Source organism: Ambystoma mexicanum, chromosome 1q, assembly GCF_040938575.1.
Source record: "Ambystoma mexicanum isolate Mex_15411 chromosome 1q, UKY_AmexF1_1, whole genome shotgun sequence".
Taxonomy (NCBI): Eukaryota; Metazoa; Chordata; class Amphibia; order Caudata; family Ambystomatidae; genus Ambystoma; species Ambystoma mexicanum.
The window spans coordinates 1,229,444,340-1,229,457,348 of record NC_090922.1 but is presented as its reverse complement, the minus strand read 5'-3'; the positions used below and the strand labels follow the sequence as shown (position 1 = coordinate 1,229,457,348).

At 44.5% G+C, this 13,009-nt stretch overlaps 1 protein-coding gene across 2 annotated transcripts in view; it reads left to right on the top strand.

Annotated features, from left to right (window-relative positions):
• The window catches only part of PGM1 (phosphoglucomutase 1), a 332,168-nt gene that overhangs the window by 82,125 nt on the left and 237,034 nt on the right, over positions 1-13,009 (top strand). For both annotated transcript variants that reach the window (XM_069642004.1, XM_069642003.1), the window contains exon 2: positions 2,855-3,017. In XM_069642004.1, the coding sequence (XP_069498105.1) occupies positions 2,855-3,017 (163 nt within the window). The remainder of the gene's footprint in view (positions 1-2,854; positions 3,018-13,009) is intronic.

The window sequence follows — 13,009 nt, the reverse complement described above, 5'->3', positions numbered from 1 at the left end:
TGATTAATGGCAATACTTGATGATTTCTTTGTTGCAGATAATAACTTGTGTGATGGGCAATGAACTTAAAACAATGTAAATCAATTAAAAACATGAAAAACGGACAAACTTCAAATGGAACCGTACAAGCCAAGGAAAAACATTTTGATCATTGATTGTGGACCGAGTGGGTTCAAGAACAATGAGTTAAGTTATATATCATAGAAGAACCGGCATTTGCACTAGTTCTAAAAATGCTGTGTATAGGAATATAGAAGGGAGAAAGGAAACGAGATTGAAAGGAGAGTAAGATCAAATCGTACAGAATAAAGTGCAGCCCTTAGGAACCAATTTTTGTATAGCATGGATGATAATTATCACTTCTCTTAATTGCATTTGGCGTAAAGTAGTTAAATTATGGTATATCTAAACGCTATACCCCTGTCACAGTGGGCTTTTTTTCTTTATGGGTGAGCTAAGAGGGTCTTGTCTACCAACGTGAGTGCAAATTGCATTCAATTAGGGGGGGACTGATTGTTCCTGAAGGTTTTGTCCCCCCGTTTTCTTCGCGTTTCGGCGGTGCTTTGTAGTGCATACCACCTTCTTCAGGGCTCTAGTTGGACGATCCTGTGGAAAACATGTATATGTGTATTAGGGAAGCGGGTGATGATTAGATATCAATTAAGGAATATATGCAAGTGTGGGCCTCTGTAACCTGGTGGATCAGTAACCCTCCTGTTATTGGTCCATATCTACACCCCGGATGGGGGACACTGCAAAATACGACCAGCACAGACGTGCCTTGGTACAGTCACTCACCAGCCTGTGTGGGCAGGGACTGATCGCTCCTGTCGTGTCTTGGTTAGATCAGGTGCACAGGATATTTGGCATACCTTCATTACTCGCTCCTGTGGAGGAGGGGAAACAAATCCACATTCCTAAATCAGTGGCTGAAGATTGTTGTGATATTGGACCAAATTGGTCATAAACGTGCATGGCGCTCGAGTGTTAATACAGCCGGTTTCACAGTGCCCTATTGTCAGGACCCGCCACGGCTCTTGGTGATTCAATGGTCCCGGCGTCTTCTCTCGTCTCTGGCTTCCTTCTCAGCCTCAACCATGGCTCGCACTGTTTCTTCCTCTTCCACAATTCAGCTTCTCCATCTAATGCTTGCACCTGAGGGGGCCTTTTAAGCCTCCTAGACCACTGCAGGTTCAGGTAATTTACACCAATTGAGAGATCAGACACACTGTGGTGTTCCTTTGCATCCCTTTTCCTCGTCCCAGTACCGAGGGAATTATGGGACTTGAAGTCCCTGGAAACAGAGTTGGCTTTCTAACTCTTTTTTTTCTTGGCAATAAGCCATTAAAGGCTGGCGCATTGGGAAAAGTTGGGGGGAATCTCCCTGTCTTCCTCACCTGTTTCCTCCCCCCATGTGATCTTCCAGCAGATCACCATCCCCAGGTTTGGGGATCTGGAAGAGTCTGCCTTCCACTGTCCAAGTGAGGAAGGTCCCAGGTTGAGGTTTTCGGGGGAATTTTTACTGATTTATCACACCACCTGCTCCATTATTCATACTCCACCTGGGTGGCCCTTTATTCAACTATTTAAGCACTTGGACACCCCAGTTCCTCCTTTTCCTTCTTTATCCTCCTTGCATTTACTTTATTCCTTAATCGCTCCTCTCCCTGCTCACCCATCCGCTCTGCAATTCTGGAACTTGCTCTTGTGCCTTGAATGTAATTGCCTACCATATTAAATGTCAATTGTCTGCATATGCTTTTCACATCCTAACCTTGGCCAGATTACTTCGGCGCCTTGAAGCACTCGTGCCATCTGGCACCTCGATATAAGACACCAATAAAATAAATGCAGCCGTCACATTCCTGGAGTAATGACCAATCAACCACACACGTGTAGGTGCTGCCATATTATGCCGGTGCCTGGGTTAGCCCCACTTGTCTAGGTGCTGCAATTATTTGCCAAGTGCTGCCTCAACTGCAACCGCCGTCTCCCACCTGTGTACTGCCGGCAACCCTGCAGCTGCCTTTCTGCACCACAGCCTTATTGGGAGCTGAAAATGGCTGTGGCAGTACTGGATAGATGTAAGGGCCAATCTCACATGTGATAGTAAGCAGGTCTATATTGCACGCCCAGGAGAGTGGTAGCTTAACCCTTTCATTGCCAAATGCAGTAACCAATTCACTGTTGTGAACTTGTCCCACGTGAGTTGTGTGTGGCACACCCATTCATGTATTTGTCTTTGCACTCTGGGACTTCTAGTTTTGCTGTTTTACTTTAATAAAAGCAGTACTACATGTCCCAGAATGCAATGAAAAGCAGGACATTGTTGACCTCTGTGCATCACTACAAAGAAACTAGCACAGAAACAATAGATGCTGAAAACGCAGTTTGTTGGGATTAATTACATAAACAGTAATCTTGGTGCTTCACGATCAAATGGTGGCCGTGTTGGAATGGTGACTGTCCCAGCCTAACTCGAAAATCCACAGGCTGAGCGCGCCTGCTCATAACACTCTCCCTTCCGTCAGTGTCCTTATTCCAATAGTTTTGTCTCGCTGCGTTGCTTTGTGACACCCATGAACCAAAAGTAAAAACGAGCCCTGCAGGAAACAACGTATACATGGTCTGGGTAATGCATTTCTTCTCCTATACCTTACTTTAGCGGGAAGAGCGCAAAAATACCATGTTGCTGATGAATCGATAATCAATTTTGATATTTGAGTCTGAATGTGTTGGTACCCCACTTAAACTTTTTGTTTTATCTTCCAATTATCCAGTGTTTTTAAAGGGGAGACTGTGTTTTTTTTTTTTTTTTTTTAAGACTGTTTTGACCCGTGTTCTCTCTTTGCAGATTGGTCGTTTGGTCATTGGACAGAATGGGATTCTCTCCACTCCTGCTGTCTCGTGCATCATTAGAAAAATTAAAGCAATCGGCGGCATCATTTTAACAGCCAGCCACAACCCTGGAGGGCCCAATGGGGACTTTGGCATCAAATTCAATACTTCCAACGGAGGTGAGCTCATATTGCGACATGATATCTCCGTAAAGCGATTGCAAAACAAGACATTGGCTATTGTTGACCCGATTTGCTTGGAAACTCTTGCTTTTGATTGGCCTTTTTCATGCACGCTGCGCAGAAACGTTGACGTAGGCTTAGTGGGTCAAAGGCTTTGTAATCCCGTTACCCGACGAGAAGTTCATGTGTATAAAATAATACATATTTAGATATGCTCAAGTTACTCCAAATACCCATTTTGGGGACCATGAATCCATTGAAGGTAGGAGAACCCTGCCCAAATGCAGGCCCCCCTCCGGCCTTGCAATTTAAAAAAAAAACAAAACTGTCAAGACCCCAGCATGCGGCAGCTATAGTTGAATTGGGAGCAAGAGTTCTTTGGACACTTATTGCAAACACACTGCAACTCCACGTTGCAAGAATATCGATTAATTGTAATGTATGCATATGTGGTGGCGGGGCTAGGGAGTGAGTGAGTGAGCGAGCAAGCTCTATGGGGATAATGGGAACAGTATTAAATGCATCATTCAGTTTGATGTAACTATGAAGACCCTGGCATGGTAATTTTCTGGTCACCCGCTTAACCAGACATGGCAACGATGGTCATTTTATTAGCCACATCATCTGACATCCGAACTGCTTTTGGCTGATTTGAGATGATGTGGTGTTTGAGCAGGACCCTGCCAGCTTGCCATATTAAGCATTCTATTTTTTGCAGCACCCTTGACTATTTAGCAACAGCCTGGTATTCTTAACCTCACCCTGGGCGATTTTGGTCCCGTTGTGGCACGTCATGGCATTTCTGATTGTACTCAATGGGCACTGCTTCAGTGTTGTGCATTATATATCTCCTGGTGTGAATGGAGATCAAAGGGTATGAGAGGAATTTTTTGAGATCTATGGTCACCGGTTGGTGTGGTGCTTTTTTGCAATTTAGAATGTTTGTTCAACCAATAATTGTCGCTTTTGTACACATTTTCTACGATGATGTTTGTCAGATTACAAAAATAAGAAAATAAATTAAACAAACTAATTATGTCTTTGTCTATAAATTACTTCTACAAGGAATCGTCCTCAGTGGAAGGGATTGTTTGGTTTTTATTGTGTGGTTACACATTACAAATGCTTGGAGAGTTGGTACTTGTCAACTGACAATTGTTCCTTTTCTATAGGGGTTATAGATCTCCTGGCAGAGTTTTCCAGACTGTTATCATTTTTGACTGGCCTAGGATTTGAATGCCATTTATTTTTGTCCAGGGGTATAGGTTGACATACGGGCACTGCTTCAGTTAGGTGGCACATTTGTCAACTGCATCCTGCTTTTCTATTGTTCACACCAGTTTTTGATAGCCACGGGCTTGATTTGCTGTGGACAGATGCTCGTGTGTACCTTTGCAAACCTGGGGTTTGAATATTGGATATCTTTGCTCTTTACAACTGCTTGTAAGCCCTACATCCTGTTATCCCATTTCTTGTAAAATAGTGCTGTAAAATTCGCAATTTGCCCATGTCCTTTCGAACATTTTCTTTGGGGAGGGAGGAAACTACCTCAAACGCCACAGCTGCCACCCTGCTCCCATTCTTTGCTCACTTGCTCTAAGGCAAGCTAGGTATTTGTGGCTGCCCGCTGCCCCACACATTTCCAAGTCGTCTTAACACAATAGTGCTGTTAAATACTCTTGATTAAAACACCATCTAGTGGATCGTGCGCAACCCACACCTGAGAATCAATCAGATGTCCCCCGAAAACAAACACTATGGGCTTAGATAGAGGAGGTCTAGGAATAGGTTATTTGCTATTTCTTCACTAGCAGTTCCTTCAAGATGTGTGTGTTCTATAAATCATGTTGTGGGGGGGGGGGGTGGGCTTGGAAAAAACCCTCTGTTCCTCCATTGGCAAGTCCCGAGGGTCCTAGGACCATTGTGTCCTGGCACTCTGTGGGGGAGGGAGGGCAGGAGGCAAATCAAGTGGGCACTTAAAGGTTACATGTGTGGCCTGGTAACAGAAGTTATTGCGATCTTGGAGCTGAGCATGGCAGCGGTTGGGCGCTCCTAGAGCCGAGAAGTAATAGGAGCTACATCTTGGTGAGTAATAGGAGCTACATCTTGGTGAGTGTACACAGCGAGTGTTTGGATTGTCATGGTATGAGGTGGAAAAGTACCAACATTTGGTTATGGGAGGCAAAGGGCAGGGCAACAGAAGCATGAACACTATCCAAATAAACGATTAGGAAATGTTGGTGAGCAGCATTTGAACCTATAAATTGAGATGGCGCTTTTATGTTCAATAACAATCATTTAGATGAGGCTCTTCCCAACCTGCCACCAAGTCCTGGTGGAAATGAGCTGCCGTAGTTCATGCGTGTATTCAGTTTTGTTTTTTGGATATTTGAACTCTACTGAAGTCCTGGGCATGCACCCTTTTACTAAATGTGTGGTATAAACGTCTAAAGTGAACTACAAGCTTTATTATAAATGACGCTGCACCCACAATAGGGCTTTTTTTTTGTAAAGTCTTTTTATTCCAGCAGTAACCTTAACTTGTGTAGTATCTAACTTGGTTTGCTTGACTTTGGGAGGTTTTGTCGGATTAGGTTTGCCAAAGTAACGTTAAATCGGTGGAAGACTGCTATAAAAACCGACCCAATCTCAAATGACCTGCTCCCTCCTCAGAGGGCAGAAGATTTCCAGAAATTCTGTAAAGCTCCGTAAACTCCTCTTTAATAAGGCATTCGGACACAGTATTTGGACTGAACACTAAAACCGAATGGACTTGTGGGTGATTCGGAAATGTCTGCTTAGCTGTAGCCAATGCACCCATTTCCTACTCTCTTCCTGTAAAATAAACGTTGACCTTTTCCCTTGTAAAATGTATTCTTTCCTCCTATCCCTTCGCCCCCCACAATCCCCAGCTCCCTGAGGCAAAACTCTCTATGCAGCACTATAGGAAAAAAAGAAATTCTGAACAAAACTTTTTTCGCAAGTTATTTAGTAAGACTTGCAAGTGATGCACAACATTACAATTTGAACTGGTCATCCATTACAGGCTTACGGACCAGAACTTGATATCTAGTAGAAGTTGTCGAGTTTCAACTGCCTCTCCAAATCTGGGTTTGAATCCTTGTACAGAAGGATTATCGAGGCAACTATAGGTTAATTACATTTACAATATTAAAAGATTAAGCATGAGGGTAACTACTGTCAGCAAATTAATACATATATAATGATGTGGATATACAAAGGCTGGCAGCCCAAAAAAGTATTTGTCTTTATGTTCATTTGGACATACAAATAACTTGCACGTCAACAACTAGGAATTTGAGCCAATATGTGTGCATTTTATGTAAATGGCTTGTGTGGTGTTCATTAACCCTGCTTACTTCACCCAATTAAAATGATAGTAAATGATTATCTATCAGTGTTTCGGCACCTCAGTTTGAATTCATTCAGCCTTCATCCGCCCTTAATTCTCCCTACAGATGATGACTATCAAGCAGCCCTGGTCTAACCTCAACTGTTGGTTACATGCAATACAGTTGAACCCAAGTTTAATGCACAGGCTGAGCCTACGGGGGGGATTGAAGGTGATGCTTTCTTCGCAAACAAGTGAAATTGGTCAACGTTCCCTGACACCATGCCTGTTCTTATGATGTTCCCAAAAGATCACCCTCTAAATCTCCACTTTGAAAAGATTTGAAGGTTAAGGATCCATTAGTCTGACGTTCCATCTACACGTTGATGCCTCTCCGTGGTTGATGTTCCTTGGCAAAGACGTTAATGAAACAAAATGTCGTCATTGCCTTCATCATCGTGCACTGGATGTATGAGAGGAGGCTAGCCCTTAAGGTCTAAGAACCTAACGTTGCTATTCTGTCTCGGGGAAGGGCCCCCATCTAACAGCCGATTGGACACTGGCTTTAGGGAACACCACCCCTCACTCCACCTTTTGAATACCTTTTCCCTCGAACCTAATTCCCCTCCAAAATCGGCAACCTAATTTTCATGCCAACTCCGTATTCTTAGGAAGAATCACTCACTTCCTGATTTACTCTGCAAGATGCCTTTTAGCCTTTTGAAAAGTGATTACTGCACTGCCTATAGCTATACAATATTTGTGGCTTGCATCTTAAGCTACACTATTGGGGATTATATCTTCTTATCAATTTGAAAAAGCAAGGCCACAAGTCCCTCAAAACCCAATACTAGCTCCATATAAAGCAATGAATAGACTTCATAGCACCACACAGCATACAGCCACTTAAAAGTTCCAAGGCTACCGGACGGAGTGGCTAATTCCATACAAGCCACCAAGGAACCGCTGACCTGCATCTGCTAACCTAAAATCACATTAACTGCGTTCTAAGTGTGGACATGTGACACATCCAGCTCCAGAACTGTGGGGGAAAAAACTTGTGATGAACGTCAGAGCTGAAAAGAACCAATTGAAATTCAGTAAAGCCTCCCTACCTAACCTGAGACTAGGCGATTGTTTCCTATCCTACCACCCTCCCCACCTGTTTTCCTTCACTGGTTGCTTGTATATCACTGTCTTACAAGTCTTAGGGTGAAGTACGGGCAATTTGGCAAAGTTAGTTACTCCCCAAAGCTAGGTCCGCACTAAATACTTGCCCTAACAATAAGAAGTCTTCAAGTGTTCTGTTTGAGAAATCCCATTAGCCAGCCCTTCATTTGGCCACACAGTGGCTCTGGGGACCACGGATGACGGGCAGCTCTACAATGGGCTACCTGTTGGTAAATCTGGTTGGGGTAGGTGTTACCCAAAGCCTGCCATGTAGTTCAGGCCCTGTTTGCCATTGGGTGAAATTCTGGGCACTAATCACATTCAGGGAGTCTGGATCTCCTTGCTACAGGTCACCCTTCTGCAGTAAATGTCTGTGCACTTCACTTTGCCGGTTCCCACACCTTTCAAGATTCTTCTTCCTTCGGAATTCTGTCTCATTCTGTTCTGAGTATGCTACTGAGGGCCTTCTGGGACCCCCGACATCGGCCCATGTAATGCTCTGGCTGTCCTTCACCCATAGTTTTATTGCCCTGCCAATTCAGGGAACTGCTGACTCTCTAGGCAAACATCTCTAAAATAGAGGGGCATGTTCACTCTGCCCAACCCCTCCTATATTAATTTCTCACGGGGGTTGGTGCTGCATCCATGTCATGCCTTATGCGCATTGTGTGCAGGGGGCACAACCAAGACAGTAAAGGATTTCATTTGAATTCTTTCTGAATTCGTCCGGACGTGCTGCCCCATCCCCTCTGCTACTTGATAAGTTCCTCACTGCGCAACAACCTTACCACAGCCAACTCCTGGAAGTCTGAGCAGGCAGGGGCACAACCGATCAAAAACATAACTGTGTCCATCAAGATCCCAAAGGAGATTGAGGGTTTAACGGTCAAGTTTGAGGCTGGACGGAGAAGGACAACATGGTGCAGCTAGAAGACTGGCTGAGTGGAGGCTAGGCAAGAGAGCTATCCAGACTATACCCTTTGCCACAGGGATTGGAGAGTTTGCTGGGATCAGACTAAGACCAAACCAAGAAGACAAAAGACAGTGTGATATGTTTCCGGTGGGAACAATATCACCAATTGACATTAAAAAAAAAAAAAACAAATGTGGCTGAAATTACTGCTGCAAGTGTGCTACAAGGTATTTTCTACTATCCCATGAGGGTGACTTCCAGCTGAATGGCGGGTGAGCAAGTCCATGCCTTCTATACACTCCATGGGCCTCATTACGAGTCCGGCGTTAACCGAGGCGGTAAAACCGCCTGATTAACGCCGGACTCATATTACCATTCCGCCTCTGTGATTCCCGGAATTACCGGGGCATTACAACCCCGGTTTTCCGGGAATCACGGAGGCGGAATGGTGTAAATCCCCATTCCCATTGAGTCCTATGGGACTCGATGGAAATGGGGATCATGGAAACAGCGGCAGCATCTCGTAATGCTGCCGGTGTTTGCTCGTCCGCCTGCATGCGGGAGATGTTAAACCTGCCAGGTCAGACCTGGCGGGAACATCACCTCCCGCCTGCAGGGGTTGGACTCAGGCGGTCCGGAAACAACGGTGGCGGCGGGTTTACCACCACCGTTATTTCCAGACCGCCTGGGTCGTAATGAGGCCCCATGTCTGATGTAGACCCTAAAGCAAGGGGTCAAATCTTTGTTGGTAGGAGATGGTCTAGAAGCAAGCAGAGTGCTGTAGCCCTAGTACTAACACTACGAGGAAGCCGCTGGCTGCTAAATCCATGAGACTGTCTTCGAGAAGTTAGTCAGAATATCCGTCATCCCACAATTTGGTCCTTTATGATTTGTTAACCCATCCTAACCCTTTTTAGATGGCTCCCAGAGAAGAATATTCAGGAGCTTTGCAAAATATTTTCTAACTATAACCATTATTTGGCTTTGCAATTTTACACTAATGACCGGCACAGTTTCATCAAGTATGCCACAATACATCTGCTGTGCAGGCTTGATTCATAGCTATGCCTCTGCAGGGGAAATGTAGCTGTTTTTCTGTGAACAAGCTCGGGAGGAAAAGCAAACGGCCTTAATGATTTTTGGAAAGGTCACATTATAGGGGAGCCATGGTCCTTTGGACAAGGATTCCAATGCAACCTCTGTCCAGAAACGTAACCATGTTACCACGGAGTGTTTTTGAGAAATTTACTAAATTACCTCCCAATTAAAATGTTCCTTTCCCTCCAGTTGGATATGGGTAGAGTTTTGTCAAGCGATTTGGTTGCAGAGGTATTGTGGTGCTAGATAACTTGTTAGGTCTGTTTTTAATCAAAAACTCTCACTTGATTGCAATAAATAACAAAAGAGTGCACATCTGCGCACCAGAATGTAAGAGAATCGAAGCAAAAGGCAAATGACCTGCACACCATTGCTGCAAATCTCCCTGAATACCTTTGCACCTACGTTTCCTGAAGCCACCTCTGACTGTATAGGAAAATGAATACTCTTGGGGTTGGGGGGTAGGGAGGGAGAGGGGGCAGGCGGGGGCTATGCTAGCAGTTCTAGTTCACAACTACTATTCAATTCTTTTGTATTCTTCTTTCTTTTTCCAAGATGAAGGGCATTTGTTTGTCAGTTGAACCTGAAAGTGGTTTCCGCGTTAGCAGCTGTCTTTCACACCTAATCCTAAAGGTTTTGAATTCTTATCTAGACAGGACTCTGTTGATCAGGTAAGAATTGTAAAGCCCCATCTCTTCAAGCCAACCCTTCGCAAGTGGTGAGGGGTGGTATTGAAACTCACGATTTAACTCTTGTGGTAAATTTGTCCCTACAAGAATGAATGGTATAGTCCTGCCTGAGTGTATACATCAACTTGCCATATTAGAAAATGGATAACCTATTGGCAGTCAGGATTGTGCCCTGCTTTAATTATCCTGACAGTTGTCCCAACAACAACTCCAGTCCTGGGATGAGGTAAACGGGACGGTTTTCGGGGACTAAAGAAATTCAACCATCTCGTCCATATCTATGTAGGAATTGCACTAGTTATCCCTCCAAGCTTGCATCACTTTCAAGATTGCCTGTGACGCGCTAATGTCGAACACGTCATCATACCTGGCTGAACGGATCACCATCTCAAAAGAACAATGCAACACCAGGATCTTGCCAGATAGGAATCCTGGAAGTACAAGGAGAAGAACCGAAACCATGCATTCTCCTGCTATGCTCCAGGTCTGGATAACCTTCCTGCTAACATCAGGCTGGTTCCATCCCCCTTTGGCGTTCAGCAAATAACTGAAAACCCTGCTCCTTAAGGAGCAATTAATGGGCAAATGAGAACAATAGATTAACAAGACGACACCCTCCACTGCCCAAACTATTCCCCCCCCATTGCATTGCACTCTGTTGCTTTCTAGTTTGGTCTGGATCAAATAAATTGCATGCATACTGATTATCAGATCTTCAGGCAACCTCTATATACCTGGCTGCTCCCCAAATAATGATTACCCTTGTGGTGGACAGCTGTGAGATCTGCTATTGACAGCTAGATGCCTCTCGAGAGGTGAGTTACCCTGCTTTGATAAGATTTCTACCTACCATGCTTACATACAATTATGGAAACCGACATTGTACTAATGCAAAAACACTTGGGGAATAGGGGACAGACCGCTACTTTTCTTTCGCGATCTTTCGACTGCATTTGCATGATCCACATTGCCAATTACACTAAGTCTCCTTGAGCAAGTAATGAGAATTTCAAAATCGACATTAGCCTGGATAGGATTGATTTAAATTCGCGGGCGATTGGTCCACTGTTGGAGCTTGGGCATTTTATGCCTGCAGCTCAAATATCCATGGACGCCATCTGGGCTCTTCTCTGGATTCACCTGATGGAGGGTTGTCCTGTGAGTTTTGTCGTATGCTGACGAGACCTGGATCCTGATTGCTGAACATGGGGAGGGAGAGGACCGTGCTCTGTGGTGGCTGAATACTAAGGGTGGATGCAGGTTAACTGGCAAGGTCTGGATCGTGGTAAAATGATGCTCATGTACCAGAGGCCCTTGCGTTGCATGTACTGGTCCAGCTGGCTGTCATCCTGGTGCCTAGAGTGGTCAGGAATGTAGTAGTTGTCTTTGGTTCTCAAGCCAGCTGTCAACCTCCCCCCTCTTCTCGCACTTCTTTCCCACTGTGCCTCCTTTTCCCCTTGGTTAGCTGGGTTGTCAAAACTGCACAGTTCCATATGTAACATTGACGTGGTGATTGCTTTGATCCCATGAAAGCATTGTTTGATGTGGTGATATTGAGATTTCAATACTGTTTGTCTCAATGCTAGGTTAGCAGGAGACCATGATACATTAGGAGCAGTGCTAAATGGGGGGGCGGAGGGGGTTCCCGATTATTAGTTGCTTTAGAACAAATGACCATCTCTTGACTGTCCATAGTAGTTAACTAAAAGCAGTGGAACAAATGTAGATGTTGGGGCTTACTTTTGTGTACATGTATGGAAAATGGCCTATGGATCTGGGCCAATTTACTTGATGAATCCGAGTGGTACTTCAGATGATGCTTAGGCAAAGATATGTATTTTACTTTTAAATGATAAGCTCTCATTCAGGTGACCGGGCTGGTTCATCCCCTCACTCTTACAGTCCCACAACACAATTTTGGGAAAGAAACAAGCAGTTTCAAAAGGAACTCTAATTTATTTAAAAGAATGTCAAATCCAAACAAAGGTGTTATCCAGGTTTATTCCAGCGGAGTTGCCACAATGTTAGCCAGCAAAACAAAATGTCTGCTTACGTGAATCTTACTAGTTCACACACAAGCATCCATTACCATAATCAATTCAATGTAAATATTAAGCTCTAAAGAATACTAGTCATTCTAAATGCACATCTTTTTCTTGTCAGTAAATGGGTATCAAGATCTTGTGACTTCACAAAAGCATTTCAACGTGAGATCTGTGAGATGAATGTGATGTCATCACTCCTTTCCCTGAGATAGCCTCCCCTGATAAGGCCAGGGGATGGCAGCTGCTACCTGATCCTGACCCTGGGGGCAGCTATTTGAAGGACCACATGGGGGAGAGGAGACCCTTGGAGGGTGTGGGGGATGAGGGCAGGGATGACCTGACCTAATCATGCGAGGCACAATATCCCACTTTCCCTTTTTGGATAATCCCTCCATCCCTCATTTAAAAAAAAAAATAGTTTATTGGCATTTTGTTAAACGCAGCAATTAAGCAACAATTAGGTCCATGAATGTATCGACGTACTTAATGCCAGAGCAGGCCAACAGATTTAAACAGTAGAGAGGGGGGGAACAGGGAGGACAACAAGACAAACGAGTAGGGGACAACACCAGTTGGGGAAGGACAAGAATGGAATAAACCAACCAGTTATGCTAATACGTTGCATGTTCACTGATTTCCAACAAAACTGTTTCTTGTTCAGTTATGGATGCAAGTCACTGAACCCATGCAGCTTGCCTGGCAGGGAGGAGGCAGAAAGCCCC